Source organism: Equus quagga, chromosome 12 (assembly GCF_021613505.1).
Source record: "Equus quagga isolate Etosha38 chromosome 12, UCLA_HA_Equagga_1.0, whole genome shotgun sequence".
In the NCBI taxonomy this organism is placed as follows: Eukaryota; Metazoa; Chordata; class Mammalia; order Perissodactyla; family Equidae; genus Equus; species Equus quagga.
The window spans coordinates 32980596-32999427 of record NC_060278.1 but is presented as its reverse complement, the minus strand read 5'-3'; the positions used below and the strand labels follow the sequence as shown (position 1 = coordinate 32999427).

The following is an 18832-nucleotide window of genomic DNA, read 5'->3' as shown; positions in this document are numbered from 1 at the left end:
AAGTTTCTCTGAGGAACGTTTACAAGGCCTTATATGATGTTTTTTCTTATATTAACTACTAAAAGTAAATGCAAATTAATTGTATTAAAGTGAAGAATAAATATATGAAAGAAAATCCAATCAGCTTTCACCACAGTCATAACACATCCTCTAATTTGGTATTTATTTTACCAATTTTCTTTGACTATTATTCTTACATTAAGATTAAATGTAAATAAAATATTAAATAAGCTTCTTAATAACCAGGAAAAAACATATCTCTTGAAATAGACTAGAACATTATGATGGGGGGAAAAAGCAGAACTAAAATTCTATGTTCTCAAAGCTGAAAAGCAAAGTTTCTGGTGTATACTATTAGTCTTTTAAAACCAGTACAGAGATAGCTAATTTTCATTGTTTTAATTATAGTTAAAATAATAAAAACATTTTTAACTTCAAACCTTCTTCCCTCTAGAAAAGCAGTAGAGATCTACGTGCATGAGAACACTAGGAAATAACTGACAAACAAGAAACCTAGAACCAACGTCTCCTCATTCCTTATTTTCCTGGATGAAATGAACTCTAGGTCAGCTATCCCTCTTATACATTCAGTCCCATCCCCCACTTACTTTGCAAAGCACGGTAATCATCCCCTGCGGCCACAGTAATTGATCCAGACGAGGAAACCTGATCCAGCTGAGCCAATCAAGCTCCCCTCTCTTGGGAATTTGACGGAGCAGAAATGAAGGTAGCGAGGAGTTAGAGCTATCTGTCACCTAAGGGAGCATCCTAAAGAGAAAGGCTGCCATTTCTGGTGCTGAGATCCCAGGAGCTGCCTCTGTCTCAGGCCACTCTGAGGCTTGGCCATCCTGCTCTTCCTTCAAACAAATCCCCATTTTGCTTAAAATAGTCTCTTTCCATTGTCTGCCAACAAAGAATCCAAATGATTCACAAAACAAACTCATTGCAACATAGTATGTATACAGTTGGCTCCCTAAGTTCACATTTTGCACTAGTCATAACTGAATACAAAAATGATTAACTTCTAAATTTTAATATTTATGCTGTCAAGAACAAAACTCTAAAACACAATACTCCAGGACAGGGATGATATAATAGTATTTAGTTATTTCATAACTGTTGTCAGTTTTTCCATGTATACTTTTTCTTCCCAATTTCATTTTAAGCTCAAGAAAGTCAGAAGACAAGTGTTTTGAATTTTCTCTCCATGGCTCCTCAGAACCAGAGGCTGTCAAGCCCAACTCAAGAATAAAAATTTGGATCAGGAAACACTGACATGTGTAAGTTTCTAATTAAGAAGCTCCAAAGGTCCAGGGGAAATTTAAAATAAAAAGGTTTTGGGGCTGGCCCCACGTGCATTCTGCTTCAGCAGCCCAGGTTCGCGGGTTCAGATCCCAGGTCTGGACCTACTCCACTCATGAGCCATGCTGGAGAGGCACCCCACATACAAAACAGAGGAAGACTGGTGCAGATGTTAGCTCATGGCTGATCTTCCCCAAGCAAAAAAAAGAGGAGGACTGGCAACAGATGTTAGCTCAGCGAATTTTCCTCACCAAAAAAAAAAAAAGATTTGGCAGGGAATGAAATGACATGAAATTAGTCTCCTGATGACAAAAGTGACTCCTGACTCTTAAGTTAGGTGGCTATTAGGTCTTCCTCCTCTCCAAATCACTCCCCCAGCTAAGTGAGTTCCTGCTGTGATAAAGGAGATGAAGGCAGCGGACGCCTCCTGACAGCATTATAAACCTAAACAATGGTGTCTCTTCTCCAGCAACAGTAGAGGCCCAAGTGTTGAGGGCTAACAATTTAACAGCCATAGCCCAGAGGCAATTCTCAGGCCACTTAATTGGGCTTCTGAAACAGTCTGTGTCTTCTCTTTGTCCTTTTTGCTCTGAATACATGAACACTGTAGTGTATTGACAGAGCTCCAAATGAACATCAATCAAGAAGTCAGCATTACCACTGTGGTTTACAGCAGAGAGCAGCAATGGCCCAGACCCCATGCCTTTGAACTATTCCAGAAACAAAAAACGATTCCTATTTCTCGTCTAGAGTCTTCAAACTTCTTAGGAACCTAACAGTCTTTCGAGTCAATGCTTATTACCTGTGCTGCTTCCTTGGTAAACACTCTAAGACCTGCCTTTCTCTTTCCAGATGAAACATTTCACTATTTGCCAAAACTAAAACACCTGTCAATCCACGGCAATAATTATCAAGAAGGATGGCTGGTTTTTTATGAAAACATTCATATAAATGCAATTAGCTTATGATTTCCAAGTAGAGCAGGTTAAGTTACCACGAGTAAGTTGATCAAATTAAACCATTCAACAGGAACCAGACACACTAGATAGGAAGAGAAAATATATACAGGGTATCTGAATTTCTTTTTAGCAAAGACACCCAAGCACACTGCTCAGTTATCTTTTAAAAGCCTAACATATCTGCTTTACCTTACACTATCAGAGTTAGCTTCCAGTTTCATACACAGATAAATGTCACACAAGTGATGAAAACTCAGGTACCTTGTATTTTATACCTTAAATTACCATGATGAAACAATTTCTCATAATGAAAGTGGAAAGGGGTACTGCCTTGGAGGATCTTCGGCTCCTAATTAACTAAGAAGCTTTAGACTCTAGGTAACAAACACACCTACTAACAAGAGTCAGGGATGACGAGGGTCATAGACAGTAAGATCAAACATGAAACCAAAAAGACGGATAAACCAATGTTATGCAGCTTTTTGTGAATGCTTGATAAAAATTCACCTGATTATTACATTTATGAAGATATTTCTTAAAAACACACTGGGGGGCCGGCCCCGTGACCGAGTGGTTAAGTTCGCGCGCTCCGCTGCAGCAGCCCAGGGTTCGGATCCTGGGCGGGGACATGGCACCGCTCGTCAGGCCACGTTGAGGCGGTGTCCAATATGCCACAACTAGAAGGACCTGCAACTAACGTATACAACTATGTACCAGGGTGGATTTGGGGAGATAAAGCAGAAAAAAAAAAATACACTGAAATTGAACTGCAGATTTCAAGTCAAAAAAGTTTCCTTTCACAAATAAAATTCTCCCTTTAAAAAGGTTTTAAAAGCTTGATATCAGACAAAAATCCTATTTTTAAAATTTTCATGGAACCTCCTTTTTTATAAAGAAGAATTTTATTATATTGAATTAAATATAATTAAAAGTTGACTCGATGTGAAGAACCATCCCATCTTGGAGCCAAAGTTGCCATGGGAACTGTGCTCTTCAATTGCTTACATCAGGCCATACTGAATACTTCAACGTCCCTTTTTCCACTGATAAAAGTATTCTAATAGTCACCAGTCTTCACTTACTGGTATGTAGCTCATCCACACTAATCTTCGGTGTCAAATCTGACATGGTCCCCAAAAGATACTATAGCTGGATTTGTATCCAGTTTCAGTAAGTAAGCTAGTAAGTATATAACCAGTTCACTCTAGATTTGTACTAGGCAACAGTTTTCCTAGGGATACTTGAAACTATCCAACGAATCCACCCCTTCCCACTAAAATCAAAGAAACAGAATAATATTGATCAGAAACCACTGAGATGACCTTATATAACTTTAAAAATTTATGACTCATAAGTAGAGACAATGGTATATTTTATATACTAATACAACAGGCTCAAAGAGTGAACAACTTGGGACATCTTCATTAACCAAACTTTGAGATCTACTGCCCTCACCAGAGAAAAACTATTTACTAGAATTACATGACATTCAACTGAAACATGCTGAGGAAACACAAAAAGGATACAAGTATCCATTATTTATTTTCCCTTTGACATAAGAGACAAGACATTAATATAAACTCTTACAGCCTTTGAATACAATGGTACAATGTAAAAAAATACTAGTTAAAACCCTAAGTAACAAATGTTAATCCAAGGAATGCTGGGGATTCCACCTTAAACTCATGCCAACAGTCAATTAAATTGTCCAGGGAGATGGTGAAATAATTTACAGGGAAGGGTGAAACGACTGATTTTAAAGAAATTTCTAGGGGTGATCCAGTCACCCAACAGTAAATATGTGTTGACTGCTTACTTCCTGTCTGCCTCATACAGTACTAGGTGCTATGGAAGAAAACAAAAGAGGAACAAGTCCTCTTTTGTGTGTGTGTGTGATGAAGATTGGCCCTGAGCTAACATCCACTGCCAGTCTTCCTCTTTTTGCTTGAGGAAGATTGGCCCTGAGCTAACATCTGTGCCAATCTTCCATTTTGTATATGGGATGCCACCACAGAATGGCTTGAGGAGCAGTGCATAGGTCCGTGCCTGTGATCTGAACCCCTGAACCCCAGGCCACCAAGCCGGAGCACGCAAACTTAACCACAGGTCCTCTTTTCGAGAAAACTTATGTTCTAGTAGGGAAAGCACGGTAATCCAAGAAAGCAAGATTTGACCAAGCATACCACACTTACCAAGTGGTACACACGTAGTTGGGAAATACTATCAACAACATAAAAAGCAACACTGAGAGGCAGAAACAGCAATTGTTATAAACCTGGAAGAATGCTTTACCTTAAATGCTAACTCTCTACCATCTTCAAAATTGTGGGAAATAGTCTGGGAGATAATTTTAGCTGTATAAGGTCAAGGTTTTAAATAACACTGAAGTTATTCCTTTCTAAACTATCTTTCAACTTTTCTGCTATTTCAAGGAGGAGTCTCAGTTTCCTGCTGGCATGTCTTTTACATTTCTTTATCACTTACTAATAGCAGGTTTCACAGCCTTCAGCAGATGCCAGCATCTAGCTACAAATTAACATTTTTTCATTGTGTTTACTTTTATGGCAAGCTTTTACATATAACAAGTGATAGCATATACTTTCCCTTTATAATTAATTTTGCTTAATATTTTCTCTTTATATTAACTTTAAAACCCTGGAAAATAAACACAAAGAAAAGCAATACCCTTCTAGCTATTCCTGATCACGGGCAACTTCATGCCCGTCATTATAACCAGACTACCAAACTTGCTTTCTCCAAGAACAAGAAACAAGCCCTTGCTTAAGGCCTAGTATAAACCACAACAGCTAAAATCCCTGTAGTTTCTACTCAACAAAATAAAGGGGATAAAATGTAACAGTTTGAAAGAATTTGGGGGAAAAATAGTAACAGCCTTCCTAACAAAACTACTTTCCTGCTGCCAGAAAGGGGCCTTCCTATTCGCATCCTTCAAACCTTCTCCACCCCCACCCCAGCCATGCTTGCTGATGAGAGAGCTGTCCATTGGACTACAAGCTCCTCATGGGCACAATCCCTGCCTTTTTCTGCTTTTGAATTGTGGAGCTAAGTGGTCCCCTAGACACTCAGGCGATTACTGGATGAATGAACTGTGCCTGGAGTTGGTCCTATACTTAATTCTTCTCTTTCTTAAAAGACCTATCAATTTAAAATTGAGGCATCTGTACTAGTTGTCCTTTTATAAAAGTCCTACACACTTATTTATGGATCCAGACTATCTACTGAGTTATAAATAACTCCTAAAAATCCTAAATCTGAAATATACGTCTTAAGTGCTATGATGATGAAAATGCCACTAGCTTTGCATCTATTCTTTCCAAAAAGGCATTTTATATATTATATATTACAATATACCGTTAAATGCAATGTCAGTCTTTCTTTTAAAAACTGTATTTTATATTGGAACAAAGTCCTTATTTTATTATTCTGTTCTTGAAATATGAATACATTATGTATACACTACTTCTGGAGAAATAATCATAAAATTTGAGCTTATGGCATGAATATGACACATGTATCATATATGTCAGATAAATGATATATATAAAAGTATGTATTAAGCTCTACTATGTGTTTTATTTTCAATAAAACAAAACTTGAATCATCAAACAAGGCAATTCAAACTCGAAATGTCTTTCCTAAGGTTGGCTTTTCCCAGTTCTCTATACACACATTAAGAATTTCAACATTCTGCATTCAATTTTATAAACTAGGAGAACTTCATTACGTGATTATCAGCTTATTAGGACTGACCAAATAATATAAAGTTACCAGGTGAATCATAAGAGACGCTTACATCTGTTCATACTTATCTACTTTTACTAACAAGACTAGTAAGACTCCTTCTAATGATGAGAATGATGAGCTCTCAAAAGGCACCAGAAAAACATACAGATTTTAGAATTACATAAGGAAGGTAGTAAGTCACAAGTTTACAGGTGAGGAAAGTCTGCCTAACAAGTTTGCTCATACATTTCTCGTCTATCTTCAGCTAATATTTCAAAGCCAAACTTGGCTCCTTCTTAATCACTTCTCTCTAGACTTTCCAAGGGCATCAGATCAGACTGGTCTATGACCTCCTTCCAGACTACTTTCATAAGAACACCTTCTTCAATCTACAAACTAACTCTCCTATGTTTCAAAAGGATATTAAAATTGAGGATCTTTTAGAATAAATACCATGATGGTTACATTCCCCAAAACCTTCTCACAACCCATAATGGAGCTCAACCTGAGTACTATCATTTCCAGGTAAGGAAGATGTCAAGAACGACAGGGAAGCAGACAGGCACGCCTCAGGCTCTCTCCCCTTCTACCCAGCAAGAGATAGGAATTCTCAGACTTCTTTCCCCACAATATGGCTAGATCTGATTTTAAGACAAAGGGAAGGTGAAGCCTGGGCTCCACGAGCAGCTCCTAAGGCAGGAATTCCATGGCAACACTTTTAGGAGTGTTATTAAGGAAGGTCTGTGTGTTGCCACAGGGGTGAAGGAATAGAAGGTGGGAAGGGAGGGAGAGGTGGTGTGGTGCAACAGCTATCTTAGCCAAGGAAGGGCAGGGTTGACTTCTGCATGCAAAAAGCAAGATAAGTCAGAATATTTGCATTTAGCTTTTTATGTACCTGTGATTACCTTGTTTCTGCATGCTCAAATGGTATTCAATTTTAGGTAGAAAGCTTCCAATCAAGTGGGCCTGCTAACTTGTTAGCACACATACAGCACAGCACCATTATATTGTGCCCTGTATATTCAATAAAGAAGAAATATCCTCGCCACCTGCACAGATTGCAGTTAATTCAAATACTACATTACAATTTGTTGTGAAAGTGGTTATTGCTCAACGGCTTCGATTTTGAAACTGGTAAGCTTTTACAAAGGCCTAGCCTCTGAGCTGCTTCAAAGCAAACGACAAATAGGGAAGAAAGCTTACACTGAAAACCACGTGTCTCCAGGGAGGAAGTACACTACCACTGCTTCCCGAAAGTTCACTTCGAACGTGCACCTAACACTGCAAATATTTCTAAACAACAAATATGACACCCATGTATTTACCCGCCTCCCTCCTAAGACGGCTGGGATTCCCTCCTCCGGGGCCAGCAAACAGAACTCAGCTCCGCTCAGCACTGACAGACGCGGCACCGAGCAAACCCCCCAGCCTCGCAACCGTCCGAAGCGGGAGGTGGGCTCTCACGCCAGCAAAGCGAACGCAGGAGGCGAGGCCGGCGGCTCGGGCCTGCGGCCGGGGAGCGGTGATCCGGACGGCAGGGCGTTTCGGAACAGCGCGACCCACGGGGCCTCGGGGTGGGCGAGCGCGGAAGGCTCCGGGGCCGCGCCGTCCCCGCGCGAGCGGGAGCAGGCCTCGGAGCGCACCCCACCCCGCCGCGCCGGCCCCCGGGCTGAAACCCGCATCTCCCCAGGCGCCGCGCATCTCCCTAGGGCTCCGGCCAACCCGCCTTGTCCCCTGGAGCCACCAGCCCCCAGTTCCCAGGTCGGGGGTCTCCGGCCTCCCGCCATTTCTCCGCGGCGCCGCAGCTCACAGCGAGAGCGCCTCAAGGTGACACCCCAGTTTGGACGGTGGTCCGGGCTCCGGGCCGAGCTCTCGGCCGGCTTACCCGGAGCCGGCGCCTCACCTGGCAGCGGCACACGATGTCGGCGTCCTGCGCCAGCAGGTCCACCACCTTCCCCTTGCCCTCGTCGCCCCACTGCGCGCCGAGCACCACCGTCACCCGGTTCCCTCCGGGCCGCGCCCGGGGGCGGCCGCAGTCGCCGTTGGGCAGGGAGGAGGCCGCCGGGTTGGTCTCGGAGAACGCCATGGCTCGGGCGACGCGAGGACGGCCGCGGAGAGCGGCCCGGGGTGCGCGCACGGAGCTGCTCGGCGGCCGCCGGCACATGCAGAGGAAAAAGGAGCCAGAGGCCGGCCCCGCCCCGCCCCGCCCCTGCCCCTGCCCCCGCCCCCGCCGGCCACCGCCCTCCGCCGGCCCGCCCCGCGCCCCGCGCCCCGCGCCCCGCCACAGCCCACTCCGGGACCAGTCCTGCCTCGCGCGGGCCGGCCTCGGTGGTACCGCCCGCAGGAAGAGGTAACAGCGGCCGGCGGGGCCGAGGCCACGCCCCCTCGCGGCCCGCGCCACTCCAGTGCCAACCCCGCGAGCGGAAGGGCGGGGGCGAGGCTTCGAGCGCGCTTCAGCCTCAATGCCCCGCCCACCCGTCCTTCCTCCCGCTTTTCAAACTGGAGAGGCGCGGGGGGTGCGTGCCCGCGCGTCGGACTACAACTCCCGGCATGCAACGCTCTGGGCTGAAGGGACGTATTCTGCGGCCATGGTGCCAAGCCGTCTGCGGTTTCACTCACTGAAAGAGTTCATTTATTAAAATTGTCTTTTAATAATTTTTTTTATTAAGGGATGAGGTAATGTGTACAAGATGCAAAGTGTGGAATTTCAAAATATAAATGGGATGGAATTGGAACGTATAGGTTTAGAACTGGAAAGTAAAGTGCTGGAAATAAGAACAGAGATGGGGACAGGGATCAAACAGAGCTGACTGAAGTAAAGCACTAAGATAGAGGTCTTCAGACCTGAAAATCTAGAGATCAAGTAGAGTCCTAACCCTTCTCATGTTACACTTTAGCCTCATGTAACAGAGGCTCAGAGAGGAAGGAATTATCGATGTCATATAGTATATGCCGGATACGGTAATGCACTTAGCTCTTACTTCCCACAGCCGTGTGGTAGGTAATACTATTTTACCCATATTTTACGGGATTTAAAAGTTAGTTAACTTGCGCTGGTAAGAGCTGAACTGGTACTTAGACAGTCTGAGTCCAGAGCCCAGGCCCTTTCTGTATTCCACTCCTGTTGATGTTTCATCCGCCGCTGGATTCTGGAGAATACCTACTGCTCATCTAATGCTCTTCCAGCTGCAACACGAGTTAACTATGGCATCCGATTCTAATGTAAAGGTGCTTTGGAAAAAGTGGGAATAGAATCACATTAAAGGTAGTGTTTCCCAAATTATATATATTCAATCTAGTTCTCTGATGGTTCCTAGAGTGTATTTTAGCACTTTACTACTATTTTTATTCAGTGATTCATTTGGTCTGTAAGTACTGAGACCCTACTACAAACGAAGATTGTGCTGGCACTGATGACGTAAGGAGGAATAAAGATACAATTGCAGCACTCAAGAATTCAGATTGCCTACTGACAAACTGATAAGTAATACTACGTGATAACGTTGGTGAGTTTACCTTGGCTTTACCACAGAGTGCAAGCCCCTTTGTAAACTCCAGTGCTGTCACAGTTCTTTGTACTCAAGCGCACGACGTAGTGTTGGGCATAAAGCAGGTGCTCAGTAGGCACACGTTACTGTACATTTCCGTTCAACTTAAAAATCACTTACGGAGCGCCAGCTCCCTGGAAGGGACTGCGAAATAGAGTCACAACGAAGATTTGGGCTAAAAGAGTAACGGAGAAGTTTCACCTTCACTCAGTCAACTCGGATTTTCCCAATTGGTTTTGCTATTTCACTCCAAAACACCCCGCTTCTGCCTCTCCTGGAGCCGGTTTCGTCGTGGTCTCCCCGGACCGAGTCTCCGGCGCGCCCGCGCGGTCCTGCAGCCGCGGGGGGTCTGGGCGCGCGGCCGGCGGTTGGGCGGAGGCGGCGGCGCCATGTGGGCCGCGGGGGTGGCGGCGCTGCTGTGGGGGCTGAGCTGCGGCGCCTCGGCCCTGTGGAGGTACGGGGCCGCCGGGCGCGGGCGGGGCCCCCAGCCCCTCAGACCGCCGCCGCGTCGCCCCGCCCGGAGCACCCCCCTCCCGACAGTTTTCCGGGGCTTGAGGGCGGGGAATGAGGGTCGGGGGGAGGACTGGGCTACGCCCGCCAGGCCCCGCAGTGGGGCCGGGCCCTTCCCGTGGCGATCCCCCGGGACAGCTGAGCGCCTAGCCTCCTGAAGCTCGTCTCCTCCCGCGGCCCCCTCAGCTGCCGAGCGGCGCCGAGCCCCCGGGGAGGGGGAGGGGGGAACGAGGGGGACGGGGGGCGAGGGGGCGGGGGCGCCGCCGGGGCGGGGGCGCAGTCCGGGCGGGGCATGGGGGGTGGCGAGGGGGGCTGGGGTGCGGTCCGGGCGGGGCGGGGTGACGGAGGGCGGCAGTAACCGAGCACCGCTGGGTAGTTGACGGTTTATATTTTGTAGTCGTGGTTGAATGATTTGTGAAGAAGTGCCTTATAAACTGTAAACGCTGCATCGGGGTCAGGAAATGTAATTCCTGTATGCAGTTGATTTGAGGATTGAAAACATTGAAAATATTTTACAAAGACTTTCAACATAGGTTAAAATACGGATGATTAACCAGAAAAATCACATTCTGAGAAAATTTTGTTTAATGGAGATTTTTCTATAACAATAATTACCCGCTAACATTAAAATGTCACAATACCAACAAGAAATCAAACCATGATAGAGGTTTCAGAGGGCAGGGATCCAGCACCTCGACGGACAGAAGGAGGGGTCGCATAGAGAGGGAGGGTAGCCATCGGAAAGGGTCGGTGAAGTAGTGAGAAAGAGCGAAAAGCCCGTGGCCTTCTGACGACTTTGTAAGCCTCGATTTTCTCGTGTATAAAGTGAATAAAAGCTATCCCATGGGGTTGTCGTGAGGTCTGAAAGCAGTGATACCTTTAAAGCCCTCAGCACACGGCTGGCAAACAATGGACCCAAATAATGGTGGGTGATATCGTCCAGAATGGCCTGTGACCTCAAGGGGTTTATGGACTTCGTTCTGTTGTACACCAGAGGCGCCAAACTTTTCTGTCAAGGACCAGATAGCTAAGTATTTTAGGCTTTTTGGGCAATACAATCTTCCGTTGCAGCTACTGGACGCTGCCACTGTAGGGGAAAGCCCACGCCAACAAAGGTAAACAGATGGGTGTGACTGTGCACCAGTAAAAATTTATTTACAGAAACAGGTGGAATTTGGCCTACAGGACATAGTTTGCCAACTCTTGGTCTACATTCATAATTGAAGAAAATACTAAACTTCAGTTAGAGGTTAAAGAAGACAAAGATGTTCTTTTTTCTCAAGATAGTCACAGACTCCCTGAATTTTATTTATTAATAAGGTGTTTTTTAAAGGGCAAAATTTCTTAAACTTAATATAATGAATTTTTATTTTATGGTTAGCTTTTTCGGGAGGGACACTTGCGGGGTAGATGTCTTATTTAAGAAATTCTTCCCTGCCCCAAGGTCTAAGAGATATTTACCTAAATTTTCTACTAAGAGTATTAACATCTTTTTTTTTTGACATTTCTTATCCCAATGGAATTGGTTTTCTTAGATGTTAGAGGTAGGAATGCAATTCTTTTTCCTTATGAATCCAGATCCATTTTTCCAGCTCCATTGGTTGAATGGAACATCTTTTCCTGAGCTGGTTTGACGTATCACCTCTGTCCCATATAAAACTTCCGTGTGAACATAGGTCTGCATCTGAGTTTGCTGTTCTGTTCTATTCCATTGGTCAGTTTGTCCATTGCTGCACCAATACCACAATGTCTTAGTTATCGTAGCTTCATAAGTCGTGATATCTAGTAGGCAAGTCTTCCCCTCCCTGTTCTTTTCCAGAAGTGTCCTGGTCATTCTTGAATGTTTACACTTTCACATAAATTTTAAAATCTGATTATCGAGTACCATGAAAAACTCTTTTAGGATTTGATTGGAATTGCAGTGAATCTGTCGGGCACTTTGGGAAGAAATGACATCTTTATGAATATTAAATCTTCCTATCCAAAGAACAGTGTGTATCTCTGTTTAGATCTCCTGCAAAAATGGGCTCTGTTTCCGCCTTTTCAATCTCATGCTTCTAATTTATTTTTCTTATTGCATTGGCTAAGACCTCCAATAAAATGTTTAATAGAAATGGTAACAGTGGCATGCTTCTCCCATTCCAGATACTACTGTCTCCCCACTGAGGATACCGTTTGCTTTAGCTGTTCTGTAGATAGTCTTATCATGGTTAAGGAAGTTTCCTTGCATTTCTGATTTACTAAGTTTTAAAAATTATGAATTTTTTTAAAAGATTTTATTTTTCCTTTTTCTCCCCAAAGCCCCCCGGTACATAATTGTGCATTTTTAGTTGTGAGTCCTTCCAGCTGCGGCATCTGGGAGGCCGCCTCAACATGGCCTGACAAGCAGTGCGGTGTCCACGCCCAGGATCCGAACTGGTGAAACCCCGGGCCGCCTAAGCGGAGCGCGTGAACTTAACTACTCCGCCACGGGGCTGGCCCCCCAAAATTATGAATTTATATGAAATTTTATCATATTTTTTCATCTATTGAAACAATTGTATTTTTTTTCCTCTTTAGTATGTGCAGTCAGTTTCATTTGTAGAGTTTTCTGATCATCTTTGCATACATAGGATGAATCCACCTTGGTCAGGGTTTATTATCTCTTTATATCTTTTGTATCCAATTGCAAGATATTTTCCTTAGGATTTTTGTATCTACATTTTTCTTTTTCATGATGTCTTGGTTTGGTTTTGATGTCGGTGTTAGACTAGCTTTACGGAATGAGTTGGGGAGGACTTTCTCTCCTTCAGCTGTTTGGAAGAGTTTGTATGGGGCTGGGAACAATTTGTTCGTGAAAGTTGTGATAGGACTCATGTAAAACCCCTGAGCCCTGTGTTTTAGGGGAGACTTTAAACCACTGCTTCAGATCCTTTAATGGCTGTAGAACCATTTTGGCCTTTTTTTTCCTCCTGGAGTCAGGTTTGGTAATATATGTTAAAATGTCTATTTCATGTAATTTTTCAAAATTGTCACATAATTGAGAATATTTCCATATCTGTTTATGTTTCACTTTTTCTGTAATTATGGTCCCTTTTCATTAATGTTATTTAATTGTATATTCTTTCTCTTTTTTGTCTTGATCAGTCTTGATAAGCTTGTCTGTTTTATTCATCTTTATATTTTTGTTTTCTATTTTATTGATTTCTTTTTTCATTTTTATTTCTTTTCTTCTATTTTCTGTGGGCTTATTCTGATACTCTTTCTTTAACATCTTTAAGCCAGACACTTAGCTAATAGTTTCTGGTTTTTATTCTTTTCTAATATGACATTTAAATGTATTAATATCCCATGTAGTGCTGCTTTGCTGTATCCCATAAGAAATGATATGTAATCTTTTCATTATCATTCACTTCTAGGTAGTTTTAACTTTCATCATTATTTCTTCTATAGCCCTTGGATTATTTAACAGTTTGTTTTTTAATTCCAAATATGTAAAGATTGTGATTATCTTTTTGTTAATAACTTCTCCGTTAATTGTACTATAATCAGAGAGCAGGGTCCACATGGCACCACTTCTTTGAAATTTATGGAGACTTGTTTCCCGGCCTAGTAGATGATCTGTTTTTATAAATGTTCCATGTATGCTTGAAAAGAATGTGTTTTCTCATGCTCCACTAGTTCTGTCGGGTCACCCTTATAATGGATTGATCTTCTTTGTCTCTGAAAATACTTTATGTCTCAAAGTCTTTTTTGTGTTATGTTAATATATTCACCATATTTTTAATGGGGTTTGGACTTTCTGTTGGAATCCTGTACTTCCTGCAATATATGGTTGTCCCACACAAATGATTTAGCACAAGCTTCTGTCAAATGCCTAAGAGTATGACCTATCTAGGGCCAATTCCTGGTTAGATAGAGTGGGACGACCAGGGAATTTGAGAGAAGTTTACCCAAAGAGGATATTCTTTAGGCTGGATAGAGAGACAAAAAAGTTAAGCCAGGAAGGGACTTACCTATAAGGAGATGAAGGAGGGGGTAAAGGTCAAGAATTCTCTTTGATTTTGAGGAACTGGTAGAGTGGGAATATATGGAGAGAATAGGAAAGACACATCCTTATGGTCCAAGAGTGAGATGACAGTGCCCTTTTCATTAAAAAATAGTTATCAGCACATGGTGCATCTGCACACTGCTCACCTGTGGTCCTCCCAGGTCCACTTCCAGCAATAATACATTAAATGTGTGGCATAATTAAGGAAGCAGGGATAAGAAGGTGTTATCATACCTGTCTGTGATGAAGTTAATAGATTAAATATGACTCCTTTAGCTATTGTTCCCTCCGTACCCTGTTCCCAGCCCCACTAGGGTTGGAAGCTGATGAAGGAGCAGGTCAGGGAAAAGGGCTCACTGGGAAACGTATTTTTATCATTTACTTACCAGATTTCATTCACAAATTAAACTACATACTTTAACTTTGTAAATTAAAATACAAAATCTGCCACTTGTATTTTTCTCTTTCCTGAGGTTTCTTTCTTTCTGTAATGCAAGGGGCATTATGTTGGATTCATAAGAAGTGGGAGGTGGTTCATACTTGAAAAAAAGCCTTTGATGATAATATTTTTCATTTTAATTTATAGGGATATATAAAAATACATGAACGTGTTTTCATATTTGATCTGTATGATATAAAATGTGTTTCATATGGTGACTGACTTCTGTTGAAAATAAGAATTCAGAATGCTATTAAGGCCTATATAATTCTGATAAAGGAGTTACATAGTGATGACCCAGCAGTTCCATGCACACATACACACAGAAATTGCCTCTGATTTAATATTTTAGAGATGGAGCCATTCTGATGGCAATTAGGTGTGTAATGTAGACATAGAATAGATTGTTGAAGCAGAGGAAAGGTGAAAGAATTTTAAGGTGGTGCTTTAGGATGGCCACTGGCCACTGGCCACCTGTGACTTATGAGCACTTGAAATGTGGCTAGTCCATGGGCAATTATTTTTTATTGGCAAAGTTTTTCAGAAAACTTTTTAAATGTAATTAAACCATCTGAATCTGTCATTCTTGTGCTGTAAATTCTAATCGAGGTATCTTGATGGTTATGTGTGGTATTGCTTACCCTGTTAATATCCACATGTAAAGCCATTCCACAAATAAATAATGTTAAAATTCAAATGGTTTATCTTGTTTCATCATAGAAGTAAAGGTCAGAAAATTGTGACGTCTACATTTCAGTCCACACTAGTTAGGTTTTAACAGTATCCAAACTTTCATATAGGAGAATGGTTTATTATAAAAGACTGTACATAAAATTTAGACAATAGGTTATATACAAAATTAAGAGAACGTTCCACTTGAAAAAATGTGAAGAAGGTAGCTAGCTGATCACTAGTGATACTGAAATCATGTTAACAAAGGCAAAATGCACATGAAACAGTCACATTGATTTGGTAGCAATAATGGTCTTTAATTTTCAGGAATAAATATTTCGCACTAGTCTTACCATTTTACTATGCTAAGTCTGTAATGCCAGTACATAACTGTAACTTGAAATCCAAACAAATCCTCAGTACACAGAAACCCACACTTGAGTGCTCTATTTTAATATATCCTAGGCAGGAGAGAATTAGACACAAAATAAGAAAAACCCCTCTAACCCTCCCTTAAATTAAGAGGGGACACATAAAGTGCATGTGTTGCATTTCAATTATGTCAAAAGATAATACAAATCTGTTGGTCAGGTATATCCCTGTTCACTGATTAATACATGACCCACCTTTTCCCCCAATTATTTTTAAATCTATGTTGCTAGTGCCAGGTAATGGATTAAATAGTGTCTATTCAAAAATCAACTGCATCCACCTCTACAAAAACAATACAGAAAAGATCATTTCCTTTCACTGAACCAGCAGTATACAATAGTCCACCGGAAAACTGAAGGACTGAATGTACACACTTGGACACATTTTCTTAGCTTTGAAAAAGTTACTTTAGGAAAGGAATTCAGTAGATTGACTGGTAAATAAACATCTCAGATTTCAAATCTGCAAAAATTGGTCACATTGCTTTGGGACAGATTGAGATAAGGCTAAACTTTTTTTCCAAGTTAATATATTGAGAAAATAAAACCATAATTCTGCAATAAATCAGTATCTTTTATTTCTTTCCTTTTTTTTAAAAAGCAAACCAGTGAAGGAAAGGACAAAAATCTTTGGTTCACTTATATATTTATGAATGGAAAAAATTTATAATGCAAATTCACTCATTAAAAAACTCAAGTACAAATAACAACATTACAGATAACCCTTTTTTGTTTTGTTTCACATGGAGACCTTAGAGACTCAATTCATTTCAAGAGACCTAAATACGGGTACTCCAAGTAAATATTACCCAAATTGGAAGCATCTTCGATTTTTTTAAAGTATATTTCAATTCATAAATTTGAATGCATGCTTTAAGCAAATAGTATATTTCAAGAATGAGAGAGTTTAAACAAAAAGTATGACCAGCACCAGCATTTAAGTTTTCTGATTTTAATATTAGTCTGACATAGCGTTAGTAATCAAGCTGCACTGAAACATGTAATGGTACAATCTGAGCCATGATTTGTTCACTATTATACCCCACACTCCCAGAATATTTAGGCTGGTCATCAAGTTAACAATGTGTAAGTACATAAGCATAATCAGTTATGGACAGCCTCCTGTACGAACTGCTATTTAGCAATCACAAACTGCCTCCAAGATTTATGCTTATAGGCAGACATTCAATTATACCAGTAAAACAGCAAGTCTTGAAAATATGGGCACATCTTAAAACATCTTAAGACAATTCTGTTAACCATAATAGTCCCACAGTATGAATGAGTAGTAAGAACCTACTTTAAAAGCAAAAGAATTTAATCAGTCTAGTACATGATTGATGTGACATAGTTCCCAGGGAACAGACCAGTCACTCTGATTGCAGACTCCTTCATACCAGTCATCATGATTCTTCTTTATTACACAAATGATTGTACTCTCCATAAATGATAGCTCATCATCTTTGTCTTTTGTATAACCATATATTGCCACAACTTTCTCAATATAATTCTTGCGGGCCCAAGCAGGATCCCCATCTGCATTTGGATCATTATACTGAACCACTGCAGCCTCCTCGTCTTCATAATCCACTGGAGGTGGTGCTGTGGAGGTGAAGAGTCATCAAACATGGGAATGTCATCTGGTGGAGGTGGGTGGGGGTGGAGTTGGACTATCAGCAATGTTTTCCTGCCCCCAGGCCACGAAGCCTATGAGAGGTATCTGTGGAGTCAACTGAGGCGTAGGGGGAGGGGGTGGAGCAATAGAAATTGAATTTTGAGAATAAAGTGGACCTCCATTAACATGAGGCTGAGCAGAAAATTGAGCAGTCACAGACGGAGTTCGTCTGTATGCACCAGAAGATGTCGAGGAAGTGGTAGAGTTGTGTTGAGAGATCTGCCTGGTCATTGTGCCATACTGGGAACCAGGAGCTGAGCCGCGGGCTGCTGGTCCAACAGCGGGTGCTGAGGGTGTAGGCACGGCAGTGGGAATGCCAATACTGCTGCTTCCACTGTTTTCTCGACTTCCACTTCCTCCACTGCTTCCACTGTGTGTCCTCGGTCTCTGATTTAAAGAAGCTGTCCTGCCTGGGCTATGCTGACTTCCGAGCCTAGCAGGACTTGTCATGTAGTCACTAGGAACGGTGGGGTTTAACAGGCTCCAGGGTTTTGTAAGGAGTATTCCGCCCCAGCGTCCCCGGCCTGACATGGGAGGACTCGGTGGCTTCTGAGTAGGAGGATTTGTTCTCGACAGAGCGCCAGTTCTTGCAGGCTGGTTATTTCCATGCTTGACACCATGGCCCACATCATCCAGAAGGGTACAGTCAATAGGTTTCCGAAACTACCTTACAGGGCGCTCCATGTTTGCGGGTGCTATTATTTTGTGCGTTCTTGTTGTATTCTTGTTTGTTGTCAAAATACCAGTCTCCGAGCCACTTTCTCCTTATGAACGTCCACAGTCTGTGAGAGATGATTGATGGAAGACTCCGTTCTCCGAAGCTGAGAGGCCTGGATATCCAGCAACTGGCGGACATTGTTGGCCAACGCGTTTATTTGATAAGCAACACTAGCTAGGGATTGCGTTGTGTAGGCTTTGGTCTCTTCTAAAGCTTTTCTCTTGTCTGCAGCCTGTATGTAGTTGTTCTCACAGCAGTTGGCCACCCGGGTCAGGTTCTGGTAACTCTACCAGCGCCCTCTTCCCAGACGTGACCTCCTTCTCTAGTAACATCTGCAGCTCTGCCGTTTTCCACTCCTCCGCATCGCTTCCTCTCGCGTTAAAGAGACAGAGGCAGCGAGGTCTGCGGAGCCTCGGAGCACCTCACAGCCCAGATACAAACCGCCTACCCGCCCTCCCTCTGGTACTGTGGGACGGCACCTCCTCCTCCGAAATGTGGCTAGTCCAAATTGAGATGTTTTGTAACTGTAATTACTCTGGATTTCAACGACTTAGTATAAAAAAAAAAAGAATGGGGGCTGGCCCCGTGGCCGAGTTGTTAAGTTCTCGCGCTGTGCTGAAGGCGGCACAGTGTTCCGTTGGTTCGAATCTTGGGCGCTGACATGGCACTGCTCGTCCAGCCACGCTGAGGCGGCCTCCCACATGCCATGATTAAAAGGACCCACAACGAAGAATATACAACTATATACTGTGGGGCTTTGGGGAGAAAAAGGAAAAAAATTTTTAAAAAGGCTTTTTTTAAAAA

The 18832-nt window shown here is 42.6% G+C and overlaps 2 protein-coding genes across 2 annotated transcripts in view; one reads left to right on the top strand and one right to left on the bottom strand.

Moving 5' to 3' along the window:
• Positions 1-8260, bottom strand: part of ADSS2 (adenylosuccinate synthase 2) — a 39442-nt gene extending 31182 nt beyond the window's left edge. The window contains exon 1 of the mRNA XM_046678936.1: positions 7909-8260. Within this exon, the coding sequence (XP_046534892.1) occupies positions 7909-8169 (261 nt within the window). The 5' untranslated portion in view covers positions 8170-8260. The remainder of the gene's footprint in view (positions 1-7908) is intronic.
• Positions 8261-9942: 1682 nt separating this feature from the next.
• CATSPERE (catsper channel auxiliary subunit epsilon) overlaps positions 9943-18832 on the top strand; it is a 253986-nt gene continuing 245096 nt past the window's right edge. The window contains exon 1 of the mRNA XM_046678004.1: positions 9943-10007. Within this exon, the coding sequence (XP_046533960.1) occupies positions 9943-10007 (65 nt within the window). The remainder of the gene's footprint in view (positions 10008-18832) is intronic.